Source organism: Solanum tuberosum, unplaced genomic scaffold, assembly GCF_000226075.1.
Source record: "Solanum tuberosum cultivar DM 1-3 516 R44 unplaced genomic scaffold, SolTub_3.0 scf00272, whole genome shotgun sequence".
Taxonomy (NCBI): Eukaryota; Viridiplantae; Streptophyta; class Magnoliopsida; order Solanales; family Solanaceae; genus Solanum; species Solanum tuberosum.
The window spans coordinates 435,653-452,914 of record NW_006239194.1 but is presented as its reverse complement, the minus strand read 5'-3'; the positions used below and the strand labels follow the sequence as shown (position 1 = coordinate 452,914).

The 17,262-nt window shown below is 28.5% G+C and overlaps 1 protein-coding gene across 1 annotated transcript; it reads right to left on the bottom strand.

The window, feature by feature from the left end:
- Window positions 1-4,530: 4,530 nt before the first annotated feature.
- Window positions 4,531-8,861, bottom strand: LOC102592376 (UDP-sugar transporter sqv-7-like). The gene is made up of 10 exons (XM_006358263.2): window positions 8,688-8,861; window positions 7,298-7,374; window positions 6,343-6,504; window positions 6,132-6,265; window positions 5,924-6,054; window positions 5,797-5,841; window positions 5,600-5,697; window positions 5,182-5,289; window positions 4,793-4,849; window positions 4,531-4,688 (listed from the first exon to the last, which is right to left on the bottom strand). The coding sequence occupies exons 1-10, from the start codon at window positions 8,815-8,817 to the stop codon at window positions 4,614-4,616; spliced, it is 1,017 nt and encodes a 338-aa protein (XP_006358325.1). The 5' UTR covers window positions 8,818-8,861; the 3' UTR covers window positions 4,531-4,613.
- Window positions 8,862-17,262: the final 8,401 nt, after the last annotated feature.

Below are 17,262 nucleotides of genomic sequence, written 5' to 3'. Positions count from 1 at the left end.
ATATATATATATATATATATATATATATATATATTGTTGTCACATTTCACTTTTCAAGAATGAAACTACATGAATTTTTTGGCCATTTAAGATGTATTTTTCATCATATTTATATGATAAAGATTACAATTTTTATATAATTTTCAAACATCTAAATTTAAATTTTATAGTATTAAATTAATATAATGTAATTTAAATCCAAAAATCAAATAAACTAACTTTCATAAAATAAAACGTGATAAGTAAAAATGACTCGACAAAATAAGTAAAAAGGGTTAGCAAAAATCAAGTATAGTGTCTCCTAATAAAGGTTCAAGGCAAGGCTCCTTTGGCGCCGGTGTCTCCGCTTTGTTGGTTTAAATAAAAACTTATAAACTCAATGCTTGCTAATAAAAGCTTTCGAGTAATCTGCGGTGGAACGGTAAATATTTTTTTTAGAAATTTTGAGTTTGAATTCTATTGGATATAGAATCATACGTCTTTGTTAGGAAATAATCTATTCTCAATGTGAGAATTTGTTGATGCAAATCTAAATTTAGTCTGATATATAAATATCGAATACGAGGTGGAAAATTAAAAGAAAATGAATGTGAGAGACATATTACGTGCAATTTTAGTGCGTTTTTGTGCGTGTGCTTGTGTTGGAAAGAACAATGAAATAATAGAAAATAATTTGTACCTTACACACAAATATTAGTCTTCTTTTAGAAACTTCTTTTTGACTAGACAAATAGTCCTCTTTTTGCTGACATTCTGCACACTTGCTTCCACGATTCTTCACGCTAGCTACCCCTCTATCTCTAAATTATAAAAGTAAGCACTTCTTTTTTTATATTTTACGTGACATCATTTGACTTAATATGTCGTATTAAAAGAAAATGAAGATCTTTGAACTTGTTGTCTAAAACAATCTTTAAATAGTTCTTTGGTTGTAAATGGAGATTTTAAAGTTAAATTATTTTTAATTATAGTAAGGTGACATTCGTTTTGGAACAGACTAAAAAAGAAAAGATACCACGTAAAATAGGACAATGACGAAGGGAGTATTTATCAATACATAAGATTTGATGGCTTGAATAAGTAGACAAAAATTTGGAAAAATTATAGCATGTTAAAAATCCATCATTTGCTAGTAGAAATTAAGCTTCAAATGAGCCAATATAACTATCTCACGCTCTAATATAGAGATTAATCAAATGCAAGCATGAACTACAAAAAAAAATGTGTTTTAGTTTTATTAAAATAATAAAGAATTTTACATAAAGAGGGAGATTAATAGACAATTATGAATATTAATTTAAGGTGTAGCATGCGCAAAAGAGTGAGCAAAAAAGTCTCTTTATGTATTTGTTGTGTGAATTTGTGTATTAGAGTAGAAAGTAAGCATGAAAAACCTTAAAGCAAGTTGACATCATTCCACTCACAATTTCTTCCCTTCCTATCCCAAAGCAACCACTATAACTAACAACTACTTTAGAAATTGAATTTAAGTTATATATAATATTCGGTATAAAATTTGAACAAGTAGATATACACGGTATATGACATAATATATATAGGATGTCATGCAGGACGTGAATTGCTACATAAGACGTCACGTATGATATTAATTGTGTCTATTAATTCAATTTTATATAAATTTAAATGTCTACTTGTGCACATCCATATAGTTGAAAGACATGGATACCAACTAACGCAAAATTAAATGACACATTTATATATTATGTCAATTTTTACATGATCCATGCTAATGTAATCTAGTGGCAGAGCTATCATTGTTCAAGAAAAGTCAATTAATATTTTTTCGTCCCAAAATTACGCTATATAAATAGATCAATTATTATGATTTATGTACATAGATACTATATTTGTGTTGAAGCTTCATGTGTTTCTTTTTTTATATTTTGATCAATTCCTTTAATGAAAATTTACGTGTTGCCCACTAAATTAACTTATTATCGCATCTATATAGCATCAAGTAGTTAATAGTTTAATTATTATAGACATTTGTCTATAATTTTCTTAGAAGATATTTGAGTGTGCAAGTATTTTTGGGATATAGTTACTAATATATACCTTTCGACCATTTAATTTATCAATATAATCGAGTTATATTAATGTATAAGTTATGTATAGACTTTATACATATTTTATAAATTAGATGACAGAATGATTAGACCCGTAATTATTATTTTTTCTTTTTTTTTTTAGACACAAGCATCACAAAGATTTTAAATTCTTATAAATTATACATGTTCTCCCTCTCATTTCACTCTCATCTCTTCATCTTCTCCATCCTTCTTTTTACTATACTATCAACATATATGAGAGGGGGAAATAAATGTGTTTATCCAAATTAGTCCTTTGAACAAAATCCTTTTATAATATTTTCCATCCATACTTTTGAATGATTTGCTATATTCATCCATTTTTAGTCTTCAAATTTATTAGTTTGATTAATTTAAATTTATGTAAGATAATTTTATTATGAGGTATCAGAAGCTCGAATCGAAACATTGAGTAAGTGTGAAAGGATTGAATGTTATTGTTTTCTTCTATTATTATTTTTTCAAAGTCATTTATTGGTAGTCAAACATCAGTTACAAAACGTTTCATTTGTCTAGAAAAGAATACAATTAAATATCATGACTAATAATTCCATGTCTATATATATATTATATGTCCATCATATTGTTCTTTTCATGTGATGCAACAAAGGGGCCATTTAAAGTAATTCTTTTTTATAGATTCTTCTTCTTCTTCTTCTTGGTTACAAATTAACGAAAGGTGAGTATATATTGAATTAGAGAAGCGATGTTGGTGAGGTTCAATCTGAAGACGAGTTTACGTTTTATTTTAGTAAAGAACGATCTCAGATTGAGCCGCGCCAATATCATTTCTTTTTACCAATTCATTTACTAGTTAAATTGATTCTTGTACATGAATAATTGCCTTCCTCTCTTTTTTTTTTGCCATGATACAAAAGAAAGAAATTAACAATATATATATTGTAGTAATATCCAACCCTTTGTTTTGTATATTTGCCTTTCATTTTGAGTTTTGAGAATGTTTATACATGTATATATTCTATCTCAATTTATGTGCTTAGTTGGAGGTGAATATTTTCCAATGATTTTTCTATTTTTTTAAAAGAAAATAGTTTCGATTTTTATCGGTTTTGTTACAATATCTTTATGACTTGTTTTTGTAAGTCAGATATGAGTTTTTCAAAATGTTGAATCTGAGGATTCAATTGGTTGAAAAAAACTAGGGTATGGCGGTGTCTAGATTAAGATTTGTACGATGTTGAATGAGGAAAAAAGGAATGAGACATACTCATTAATACAAGGTAAGAACGTTATAACAAGTGATTCATACCATATATGTTAATTATAAGCGATGACTGTCTACATCACATCTCTTGGGATAATGCAGCTTTTGATCCCCACACCTTACATAGACACTGATAATATTTTGTGCACCAGACTATACTTTTTTTTTAAAACAAAAGTACTTTTTTGTTCATTAGGTTTTCCTCTTTAATCCCTAGATCATAGGACACTTACTTTGTTCATCACTACTATCTACTCCCATCTTAAAGATTTTATTTTCACTCTAATAAGACCAAGTGGGTCATATATGTTACCCTTTTTCATATTTTCATGTCTTTGATTTTTTCCATGAAGGAAGTGACCTTTGTCTATTAAAATGCAAGCAAAAGCAAACACACTTTTTTTTTAATCTTGTAAAGCTCCTCTCATCTATGCGAGGAGTCTGGTGAGATAGTTAGAATTCTTTCGATCTTAATTTTAAAAAAAATCAAATTCATGCCCTAAGAATGTAGACCTTTTTTTATTTTTATTTTTTTATATAGAGTATATAAAGATTGTCTTGACGTACGTCTTATCCCTTTAGTGAATTTATTTGGTATGAATCTAAAAATAATCGTTATCATGAATAAGTATTGAATTTCACAATTGAAATTCTGTAATATTATCTTTGAAAAATAGACATTTTCATGAAGTACTTTCAAAGGTACTCAATAGTTGCAACTCTGTGACACTATCTGAAAAACAACTATTCTCATGGTTGTGTTTTAAATATAGTCATTATCTGAAGATTCGAATTTCAGGATTGAAATTTCATGTTTAAATTTACTCAAATCTAAAGAAAACCCTAAAGCCCCGGTCAAAGGAATAAATATTTATACATTTAGTAGAATTTATACAATTAAATATTTAATTTGTATACATTTAATAGATATCCTAATACAAATATAGCTTATACATTTCACTTAATAAACACTCGATTTACTTGCTAGTTGAAAGAATAAGGGCAAACAAATCTATGGGTAATGAATTTGAGTCATGTCTACATCAACATCATTTGAGGTTCGACCCTTTTCTAGACCAAACATAATCACAAGATGCTTCATGCACCAGACGGTGTGCTATTTATAGTAATAAATTTATATAATTTGATATAAACATCGATTTACCCGATAAATGCATAATAGAGATTTCCAACAAAAGATAAAGAGTTTTAAATACTGAATATATTATAGATTTATAGTAAATATTCCTCCAATAAGATGAATATCATTTAGGCAAAAGCTAAATGCCTTTGAGTTTACAGTAAGCATACAAACAAGATCCCAGAAAGCTAAGACACTGGCCAGCAATATTCAACTGTCATTGACAAAATGGTAGATATATAATATCAGTATATTTGTAAAAAATAAAATAATTATAATTTATATATAAATATTTTAAAATGTATGTTTTATACTAACCAGATCAAATGGAAGTCCTCTGAAAACTAGCCAGCCAAATCCAACAGTAAACAAGTCCTACATGAAAGTCATTATTTGTTACAAAAGAGTCTGGTGCACAAAGCATCCCACGTTAGTAGGGTCAGGGGAACGGCACACACGTACATGTTAGAAAACTTTGTATTTATGTGAAGAAATTCATTTGATATGTTTAAACAATCTACCAAGAACGTCCTAGTAAACAAAATAGGATTATGGTTCAGAACCAATAAACTAAAAATCTTAGCTCCACCTCTATTTACGTTCTCGTTAGCATTGTTCTCATCTCAACTACGAATATGAATTCATGAAGAACATCATTGATGTTCATGCGGAATATGCATAACAGATTGGAGAAACATATTACACACCTTAAGATTTCCGCAGACTGTCTGTGTTAACGCAGAGTTGATAGTTGTATTTAGGAATACAGAATAGTTCAACAAGAAAGCCAGAGCACATGACAGAACAATCACAGCCTGCAAGTATGTAAAAAAAAGTTTAGTGAATAACACGAATAGTCATAACTCACAAAAGTTGCTTTTGAACGACATAGTCAGTGAGGATTCATATAGTCGACCTCAACTTTCAAGGGATTGAGGCATAGTTATTGTCGTTCACAAAGGTTAATCAATGATAGTACTACTTGTAGCTTTACGAAAAGCTGATGTTCTACTACAGTTCATGCTTACGAAAGTTTTATGACTATACACCAATTAATATGGATATTACGATAAAATATGCATCATGTTCAGAACTATTTGAGAGGATTTTATAAAATGAAATCACCTGAAAGCCGGTGGTATACAAGTACGAAAAATTCATTGTAGCGTCTAAGTCGCCACTGTATGCTGTCCAAAGTAGCAAAATTGGTGTACATATTATACCTGCAGAGTCTCACATTGTCAAATGAGATCAAACAGATCAATGTCCTTACGTAGCGCGCTGTAGACATATTCAATATAATCATATAGCATTTTTCTTACCATTACACCACATCAGGCCGAAGCTGTTAAGGCCACTAGATTCTCCTAAATAAAAGATTTCAGGATATATCAAAAAACTCGTCCAGAAAAGGCATCTGATCGAGAAGAGATAGAGAAATAGAGATACCTAGGCTAGATATACAAGCCAGGTATACTGCTGTAGTTATGTTTGAGATGAGAACAACGGTATAGCTGTAGTAGTCAAACGACAGGTCCCGTGCACCAGCAACAAATGCACCAAGTATGATTATTCCTACACTGATGAGAAGTGTCATGTAAAGATACGAGATTGAAAGAGTAAAGTTCAACATGTGAAGACGAGAATGATTACTCACCATGTAACAACGTATGACGAATATTTCTTCCTTGCTAGAAAATATTCTGCCATCATTGTAAAGAAAACAGTCGTCCGTCTCAAAGTGGTGTACATAGGAACATTAATTCCACGAATCGATTCCATAGACACCAGCTGCCAGAGAAAAAAAGAAAAAGTGTTGCAGATTTACTTAAGAAATAAACGAAAAGCTAAGATGACTTAATACTTACCATGTAAAGCAAATATGATAATGCCACAGGAGTACAATGCAGTACTCTCTTAAATGGTACAAGGTCTGTTGTGCGCGTAGCCACAGTATGTGAATCCTGAACTGTGAAAGATATAACTTTCCAGCGTCTCAAAACATAGAGAATCAACGTCGAACTTATCATCTGCATTATAAAATATGTTTTACCTTACGCGCCTGAAATAATGTCATTCAAGCCCAAAACACCATATATACACATATAACTACTATCATTACATAATTTTTAACAGTGCAAACATGATTATCACCCGGAGATGGAACGAGAAAAAAACGAACCATTTCTTCATATGCTGTCAAAAATACTTAAAATTGGAACATGGAAGTATTATGATGTCAAATCGATAATCAATAAAACAGATAACTTAGTCAAATATGTTTAGCAACTTCAGCAGAAAACAGAACTAGGCTCTGGCTCAAGGAGGTTAAACATGCTGAACGAAAAAACACGAGAGGATTTCATTGAGAAAACGCGCATATATAACATAGAAGACTATTGCAAGATACAGACAGAGCCTTAAAACCTGTGCTGATTATGGAAGAGATAGTTCTTATATAAGACTATTGAGATGTCCTGCATTACCTCAATTTTTTTTATCCTTAACGCGTTAGCAAGATTTTTATCCCTTTTTAGGTGAAATGAGAACCAGTAAAAGGAAATATGTTGAAATGTAATCCAACTATGACATGTATTTAAAACTTTAATTTTCACTTAAACATGAAAACGCGAACTAAAAGTGATGTGAATTCAATATCAGAAGTGAAAAACCATGCTAACTTTTCCTTAAATACTTATTTGACATGTAAACACTTACGACTAATAAACATGATAGATACCTAATCAAACAAACATACTAGGAAATCGATACAAAGCATGTGATAGTTCTGTATCTTGAATAAATCTAACATAATGTAGTTACCTGAAAGAGTGTGATCACGTTTGCGCATGGAAAACTGTAGGATGAAAGAGCAGCCTTATTGAATATGACCAACAGAACTGAGAAAAAAATTCTATGAATTGAAACATGGTCGCGTTGCTAATAAGATGATCAAACTCAATGTAATTTAAAGTACCACATTCCAGTCCTCTAATCATGATATAAACACCAGAAGAACAAGAGCTAGCTACAATTTACACATGTTACTAAGGGTTCGATAAATAAACATCCTATGTATCCTTCTTCTCCACTTAAATACCAGTCTTCAAACTCATAATGTGCGCCTAACCCACACGTTAGCACTATATTATATAAAGGAAGTACTTGTGACAACAAAATAAAAAGATACTCTATATGTTATCACAAATAGGCTGATTACAAACACCCCGGTAGTCCCTTTGCATTAAAACATACCTCGATGCTGAGTTGACCGAAATTTGTCCCAATCGACAACATGCTAGTTTAGTTAGGTCAATAAAATAATAAATAGTCAAGGTATGAAACTCGCAAAATGACGATAGTTTAGGTGTATTTCGACCACTAACTCTATCATTTGCAAAATACTTTTAAGAGATCATTTGGTAAGTGGACCAAAAAATACCTAATTTATCCCACTTGGGAGATGGGATATCCCATGATTAAGTTATGTTTGGTTGACGGTATAAATTTATCTCAGACTTAATCCTGATACTTTCCACCTTATTCCGCATACCATATGATCATTAAACACATAACTAAATTATCCTAGGATTATAGTCATGAGACTATAATATTTGGACTAATTTATCCCACCTGGGAGATGGGGTAAAATAATCCCCAATTTGGATGGGATAAGGTGGGATATACCATGATTAAGTTGTATTTGATTAACGATATAAATTTATCTCAGACTTAATCCTGATATATCCCACCTTATTTCGCATATCATATGACCCCTAAACACATAAATGAATTATCTAGGATTTTAGTTATGAGATTATAATATTTGGACTAATTTACCCCACTTGAGAGATGGGGTAAAATAATCCCAAGTTGTATGGGATAAAGTGAGATATACCATGATTAAGTTATAAATTAAATCTGGTATATCCCACCTTATTCCGATACCATATGACCCCTAAACACATAACTAAATTATCCTAGGATTATAGTCACGAGATTATAATATTTGGACTAATTTACCCCACTTGAGAGATGGGGTAAAATAATCCCAAGTTGGATGGGATAAAGGTGGTATATACCATGATTAAGTTGCCTATAGATTAATTCTGGTATAACTCACCTTATTCCGCGTACCAAATGACACTTAAAACACATAACTAAATCATGAAAATAAACATGCAAAAATTAAGGAGAGAATAAATAGACTAACCAGCACAAGCCATGTAAGAAATGGCAACATAAACACCTTTTTTGGTCATAGCTGTATTAGGATTTTTCTTGGAAAAAATAGGCAAGTTTTGTGGTTCATCATTCTTTGAAGAAGATTCCATAGATACCATTCTCAAGTTTTTTGAAAAGAGAAAAAAGCAGAGAGATAGAGAGAAGTGTGTGTTTGCACTTTTTTATAAGAATTTTAGACTAAAGTTTTTGACCTTATTAAATTAAGAAAAAAAGGAGTAGTACTAGTTATTGAGAAGGATTTTGGACTAGGAGTTATGTTTTTGTCTAAATTAAGAAAAAAAGTAAATGAAAAGAATTGGATTTTTAACATTTTGTTTTGTTAATTAAGGAAAAAAAATTAATTGAGAAATTGAAGTTTGGATTTTGTGTTTTTTTATTAAGGAAAAAAAGTAATTGGAGTTTAGATTTTGATATTTTAAATTAAGAAAAAAAGTAAGTGAATTTTAGATTTTATCTTTTTAATTAAGGAAATAAAGTAAATGAGAAGAATTGGACTTTAGATTTTACCCTTTTAATTAAGAAAAAATATAATTGAGTTGAATGGATTTCAGATTTATTTTTTTAATTAAGAGAAAAAGAATTGAGAAGAATTGGATTTCAGATTTTGAGCTTTTTAATTAAGAAAATAAGTAATTGGATTTCAGATTTTGCCTTTTTAATTAAGGGAAAAAATATAGTAATTGAGAAGAATTGAAGTTTTGACTTTGCCTTTCTAATTAAGAACAAAAATAATTTAGGAGAATTGAATTTCAGATTTTGCCTTTTTTATATAAATAAATAAAAAAAGGTATAAATTGACAAAAAACGGACTTCAGATTTTGTCTTTCTAATTAAGAAAAAAATTAATCCTACTCTCTCTATTGTAGATTAGGACTAAGACTTGATAATCAGACTTCAAATTTTACCTTTTTAATTAAGACAAAAAAGTACAAATTGAGAAGAAATTGACTTTAAATTTTTTCTTTTTAATTTAAAAAAAAAGTTAATCTTATCATCTAGATAGGGCTAAGATTGATACGTCATAATTGTATCTTCTTCAGACGCTACTCATAAAACTGTGCTGAATTTTTGCTGTTATAATCACATAAGGAGGAATATTTTATGTTTGAACTTTAGATAACTTTTTGAATTGAGTACACAAATGGTTCTTTTTTATGTTATTAATCTTTTTGGTTCTCGTTTGATATCTTATATTTGTTTTAGGACTTAAAAATTCGATAATTTTAAATTTATATTAAATATCTTATTTTGTGATAAAATATTTTTGTTAAACACGATATAATTCTTAATATTCAAACCTAAGACTTTAATAATTACTTACCTTAATATTTGATGGTGTATGAGTTCTAGGCCATCAGAGATTACGGTAAATTTAGTTTACTAAACTATCTGAAACACATAATTTAAATAATAGCATTTATATAATGTCCTTCAAAAATACTTTAATTTTTTTAGTAAAATTATATATACAAATTAAACTTAATTAATTTCAAATACTTAATAATTAAATTAGAAAAATAATTAGAATTATAGAAGTCAGTGGCACTGCCTGTAAAGTGAGGGTCCACTTAGATATTTGCCAGCAAGAGATTCTATTATTTTGGACTCTTCTTGTTTTGGTATTTTAATTGGGGAAAAGAGTTCGAAATATATTCGAACTTTGATCGAAATTGTTGTAATAATCCATGAGTAGGACCTATTACCCTGCACTATTTAATACTGTATTTTAAAGATATATAGGTGTCCACATGGACACCTATATATCTTTAAAATACAATATTAAATAGTCCAGAGGTAATAGATTCTACCCAAAGTTTGAAATTATTACAGCAATATTGGTCAAAGTTTGGATATATTTAAACAATTTTCCTTCTAACTATAATGCAGATAATTGCATATTTTCACCCTCCAATTTTGTAATTTTATTTTTCGAAAGTCTCGTACTAATGATAAAATTATAATCGTGATCTATAGATTATGAATTTGAATTATGAAAACAGTTATTAAGACTTTCATTTTGACGCCTCAAAATGAAATTTTTTTCCATACATAAACGCGAGATATTTTATACGACTCTTTTATTTACTTTTTAGTTTTTGGCCCTTTGTTCTTCTCCACTTGTAAATTAGCTTCCTAGGCTTCAAGAAAAAGTAAAAGGCTAGTCTAAAATCTTATTATTACTTATTTCTATGGCTGTCTTTTTCATCATGTGCCTAACTGAATTATATATATATATACTCCCTCCGTCCACAATTGTTTGTCAGGGTAAGGTCATGCACACCCCTCAAGGAAAATTTAATACAAGGTCTAATTTGACTAATATAACCCTACTATATCAAGAATACCAAAAGTCCACATAACTTTTCAATTGAACTACACTATCATTAAGGGTAGAATTGGAAAAAAGTGACTAATTATTTCTTGATTGTTTAAATTGACAATTAATCTTGGACATCTATTTTTAGTATACCTGCCAAACAATTGTGTCCGGAGTGAATAAAGTACAATTCAGTTAGTGGCTCATCTATTGCTCAATTATGGGATAATGTTGTTTCTATTATATATAGTGAATAAAGTACAATTCAGTTAGTGGCTCATCTATTGCTCAATTATGGGATAATGTTGTTTCTATTCTATTATAATAATAAAAAAATCACTTTTTGAACAGCTTTAAATAACTCTGTCATAAAGGTAAGCAATTAATGGGAAATCTTAATTATTATAAGTCATATAATGTGAAGAAAAGAATTGGACATAATTAAAATATCAATAATGTGATTAAAATAGATATAATAGAATAATAAAAAAACTATCTATTAATTTACCAAATTAAATAAGTAAAAGTATAACCTATTTGTAATATAATGAATAATTCTTTGAATTGGAATGTCATCGATAGAAATTCAGTATTTTGTAACCAATTCAATGTAAATAAAAATGAATGGATAGAGTATCACTTTTGAACAGATTTAACAAATTTTGTCATTAAGGTAAGTAATTAATGTCACATGTTACCACTCATCTTTAATCTTTAATTATGTTTGTCTACTCTTTCACAATGTATTTATTCAAAGAAAAAAAAGTTTATCATCAGAAGTATTTTTTAAAGAGTAGTAATTTGTGTTTGATTAATCAATTTGAAATTTCTCTTTTTGCTAATTTATTATAATAATTTGTGTTTAATCAAAGTTCTTTAAATACTTGAGAACAAAAAACTATTTTAAAAAAAAGTTATGTTACTATACTTAGAAACAGTACCTTTTTTTTTTCCTAATAAAGTTTATCCAAGTGAATCACTTGGAACAAAAAATAATAATTAGTATCTCATTAATGTTCTTATCTTATAATTATGCACCAAATTAACCACTTAAAAAATTGTTGTTTAATTTGTAAATATCTTTAGAAAAAAGGTACTGCTTTTTTTTAATTGACTAAGTTAATCCTTCTTGGAATGTTATGTCATGCCCCATGATAATTTTAATTGAATGTTAATGTTTGGGGGCCATGCCCTTACTTTCTTCTTGGAACACAAGTATTTCTTTATTTTTATCTACGATTTCACTATTCAATCGCGCTTAAATTGAATATTCTAATTATGTTTCATTAATTTAAAGATCTTATCGAACACTAATTTAACACAATTATTAAAGTCATTCAATTAGATTGTGATGGAAATTTCATTTAGTAATATATCTTTGATTCTCACTAATCTTGACATATTACGTTGTATTTCATGTTCTTGTATTCATGAACAACAAGGTATAGAATTGAAATAAAATATGTGTCTTCATTCTATTGGTTGACTATATATAGTACGGTGTACGTGCTTTAAATAAAGTTTTTGGCTAACCAAAATGAGAATTACAACTAAAAAAAACAAAAAAAAACTTATTGAGCCAATTGGACAGGCCCAATAGACAATAGTCAATACCTAAGCAAACAGAGCCAAAGTTTGATTTCGAATTTGATGTATCGGAAATGTGAATTGTTCCGACTGAATAATATATCAAAAGATTTGAAATATTGAAAGGAGCTCAAATCTAAAATTTGGGACTATTAGAGGTGATTTGAGTTAGTTGAAATTGAAAAGAAATCGACCTGGAATATATATTTTATTATATCAACCACCGTTTTTAAAAACGTTTTTTGGGGCGAGTCTCAGGGAGGGGCGCACCAAAAACGCACCGGGGCGCAAATATAAGGCATAGATCCGTAGGGCGTAAGTCGTAGAATTTGGGTGTAAGCTCCAAGCGTAAAAACGTAAGCCTTGGGGTAAAAACGTATGCTCTGAGCATTCTTTTTTCTTTTTTAACCTTTTTTACTTTTAATCATATTTTTATTATTGGTGTAATGATATTTCTCAAATAGTAATTGTAATACTTTTTTTCTTCATTATTGGTGATTAATACCTTTATCAAATAAAAATCATAATTTTTTTTTTATATATATTATAGGTTATTTAATAAAATTTATTTGTAATATAATTGAAAGTTTCACTTTTATTTTTTTTAGTAATAAAATTATAAAATTGAATATACATGAGACTACACCCCGTAGATCCATAAGACTTAAGCCCTGTGTTTCGGAGCTTACGTCTCACCCCGTACTGCATAAAACGTCTTGCCTCACAGCCCCGTATTTTAAAACACTAGCTGAGAAAGAAAGGCATAAAACACATTCACCAAATGCAATTTATGTATAAGTTTCAATTTCTTCTTATTTATTGTTGAAATTACTTTATTATACCCCTTCCGTTTAATTTTATTTGTCCACTATTTTTAAAATATATTTATTTCTTTAATCATATCAAGAAAAAATAATATTTTTTTTCATTTTATACTCAACATGAATTGCTTGTTTTTTTTAAGAATCTTCGCATCTCAATTGATAAACTACCTGAAATTTAACTTTATCGGTGAATGTTCGATTCTCCAGATTTTTTTAATTTAAAGGGATTCTCCAGATTATTAATCCCCTCCCCTATTTTCCTTTTCTCGACCCACAATTTTATTTTTTGTCTTTTTAAAAGAAGGTCATGGCGTTGGAAACTTGAAAATCTCTTCTTAGATGCCTAAATAAAAAGAACTGAGAATGAAAGGTATAAAACACTTTTGACGATTGAAAGTTATGTATAAATTTCAGTCTCTTCTTATTTTTTGTTGAAATTACTTTATTACTTTATTACCCCTTCCGTTTAATTTTATTTGTCCAATATATTTATTTCTTTTGTCTATTACTTTTATCATATCAGGATAATTAATTTTTCCATTTTATACTCAACATTAATTGCTTATTTTTTTAGAATCTCCGTATCTCAACTGATTAGCTACCCAAAATTTAACTTTATCAGTGAATGTTCGATTCCCCAGATTGTTAATCCCCTCCCCTATTTTTCTTTTCTTGACCCACAATTTTATTTTTTGTCTTTTAAAAAAAGTTCATGGCGTTGAAAACTTGAAAAACCCTTCTTAGATGCCTAAATATAAAAAGCTGAAAAAAAGGCATAAAACGCATTCGGCGAATGCAATTAATGTATAAGTTTCAGTTCCTTCTTATTTATAGTTGAAATTATTTTATTACCCTTTCCGTTTGATTTTATTTGTCCACTATTTTTAAAATATATTTATTTCTTTTATCTATTACTTTTATCATACCAAGAAAATATAATTATTTTTCCATTTTATACTCAACATTAATTGTTTATTTTTTTAAGAATCTTAGTATGACAATTGATTATAATGTTCGATTCTCCAGATTGTTAATCCCCTCACCTATTTTTTTTTCTCGACCCATAATTTTATTTTTTGTCTTTTTAAAAAGCTCATGGCGTTGAAAACTTGAAAAATCCTTCTTAGATTCCTAAATAGAAAGAGCTCAGAAAGAAAGGCATAAAACGCATTCAGCGAATGCGATTTATGTATAAGTTTCAGTCCCTTCTTATTTATTGTTGAAACAACTTTATTACCCCTTCCGTTTAATTTTATTTGTCCGCTATTTTTAAAATATATTTATTTCTTTTATCTATTACTTTTATCATATTAAGAAAAATAATAATTATTTTTTCTAATTTATACTCAACATTAATATATTTTTTCTAGAATCTTCGTATCTCAATTGATTAGATACCTAAAATTTAACTTTATAGGTGAATGTTCGATTCTCCAGATTGTTAATCCCCTCCCCTAATTTTATCTTCTCAACCCACAATTTTATTTTTTATCTTTTAAAAAAAGGTCATGGTATTGTAAACTTGAAAAACCCTTCTTAGATGCCTAAATAGAAAAAGCAGAGAAAGAAAGGCATAAACGCATTCAACAAATGCAATTTATGTATAAATTCCAGTCCCTTCTTATTTATTGTTGAAATTACTTTATTACCCCTTCCGTTTAATTTTATTTGTCCACTATTTAAAAAATATATTTATTTCTTTTATCTATTACTTTTATCATATCAAGAAAAAATAATTATTTTTTCAATTTTATACTCAACATTAATTGCTTTTCTTTTTTTTGAGAATCTTCGTATCTCAATTAATTAGCTATCTAAAATTTAACTTTATCGGTGAATGTTCGATTCTCCAGATTGTTAATCCTCTCCCCTATTTTTATTTTCTCGACCCACAATTTTATTTCTTATCTTTTAAATTAAGGTCATGGCGTTGTGAACTTGAAAAATCCTTCTTAGATGCCTAAATAGAAAGAGCTCAGAAAGAAAGGCATAAAACGCAATCAACGAATGTGATTTATGTATAAATTTCAGTCTCTTCTTATTTATTGTTGAAATTACTTTATTACCCCCTTCCGTTGAATTTTATTTGTCCACTATTTAAAAAATATATTCTTTTTCTGTTACTTTTATCATATCAAGAAAAAATAATTAATTTTTTCATTTTATACTCAACATTAATTGCTTCTTTTTTTTTTTGAGAATCTTGGTATCTCAATTGATTAGCTACCTAAAATTTAACTTTATCAGTGAATGTTCGATTCTCCAGATTGTTAATCCCCTCATCTATTTTTTTTTCTCGATCCACAATTTTATTTTTTGTCTTTTTAAAAAGGTTATGTCGTTGAAAACTTGAAAAACCCTTCTTAGATGCCTAAATAGAAAGAGTTGATCTGAGAAAGAAAGGCATAAAATGCATTCGGTGAATGCGATTTATGTATAAGTTTCAGTCTCTTTTTATTTATTGTTGAAATTACTTTATTACCCCTTCCGTTTAATTCTATTTGTCCACTATTTTAAAATATATTCATTTCTTTTATCTATTACTTTTATCATATCAAGAAAAGATAATTATTTTTTCCATTTTATACTCAACATTAATTGCTTATTTTTTTGAAATCTTCGTACCTCAATTGATTAGATACCTAAAATTTAACTTTATAGGTGAATGTTTGATTCTCCAGATTGTTAATCCTCTCCCTATTTTTCTTTTCTGGACCCACAATTTTATTTTTTGTCTTTTAAAAAAAGGTCATGACATTAAAAACTTAAAAACCCCTTCTTAGATACCCAAATAGAAATAGCTGAGAAAAAAAACATAAAATTCATTTGGCAAATGGGATTTATGTATAAATTTGAGTCTCTTCTTATTTATTGTTGAAATTACTTTATTACCCCTTTTGTTTAATTTTATTTGTCCACTATTTAAAAAATATATTTATTTCTTTTAGGGATAAGGGTCTGAAAAATACCCCAACTCTGGTCGAATTTGTTGTTGCGATACTAAACTTTCATGAGGACCTATTACCTCCCTAGACTATTTAATACTGTATTTTAAACATATATATTTGCCCACGTGGACATAAAAAATAATGCAAAATTATAAATAGTAATGTGTCCATGTGGGCACATACCTGAACTATTTAATAGTGTATTTTAAAGGTATATATGTGCCCACGTGGACACATTACTATTTATAATTTTGCATTGTTTTTTATGTCCACGTGGGCAAATATATATGTTTAAAATACAGTATTAAATAGTCTAGGGAGGTAATAGGTCCTCATGAAAGTTTAATATCACAACAACAAATTCGACCAACGTTGAGGTATTTTCCAGACCCTTATCCCTTTCTTTTATCTATTACTTTTATCATATCAAGAAAAAAAAGTTATTTTTTCCATTTTATACTCAATATTAATTGCTTTTTTTTAGAATCTTCGTATCTCAATTGATTAGCTACCTAAAATTTAACTTTATTGGTAAATGTTCGATTCTCCAGATTGTTAATCCCCTCCCCTATTTTTCTTTTCTCGACCCACAGTTTTATTTTTTGTCTTTTAAAAAAAAATCATAACGTTGAAAACTTGAAAAACTCTTCTTAGATGCCAAATAGAAAAAGCTGAGACTATCAACAATGTATGTATATATATATCTGATACATAGTTATACATCATCTATACATGATTATAAACTATTTATACAATATCGATATATTATATATATAAATCAATACATTACATATACAGATGATCATTTTATTTAAAATACTTTTTTTTGCAGGTACATATTGATATGATATGTAACTCTTTCAAATA

Bases quoted from the DNA above. Each gene is read 5' to 3' on its own strand.
- LOC102592376 (XM_006358263.2), bottom strand. From the start codon at position 8,817: ATGGTATCTATGGAATCTTCTTCAAAGAATGATGAACCACAAAACTTG. The intron at 7,375-8,687 runs GTTAGTCTATTT...TTTTTTTCTCAG, and splicing joins TTCTTACATGGCTTGTGCTG to TTCTGTTGGTCATATTCAAT. The intron at 5,842-5,923 runs GTATCTCTATTT...TCTTTTATTTAG, and splicing joins GGCTTGTATATCTAGCCTAG to GAGAATCTAGTGGCCTTAAC.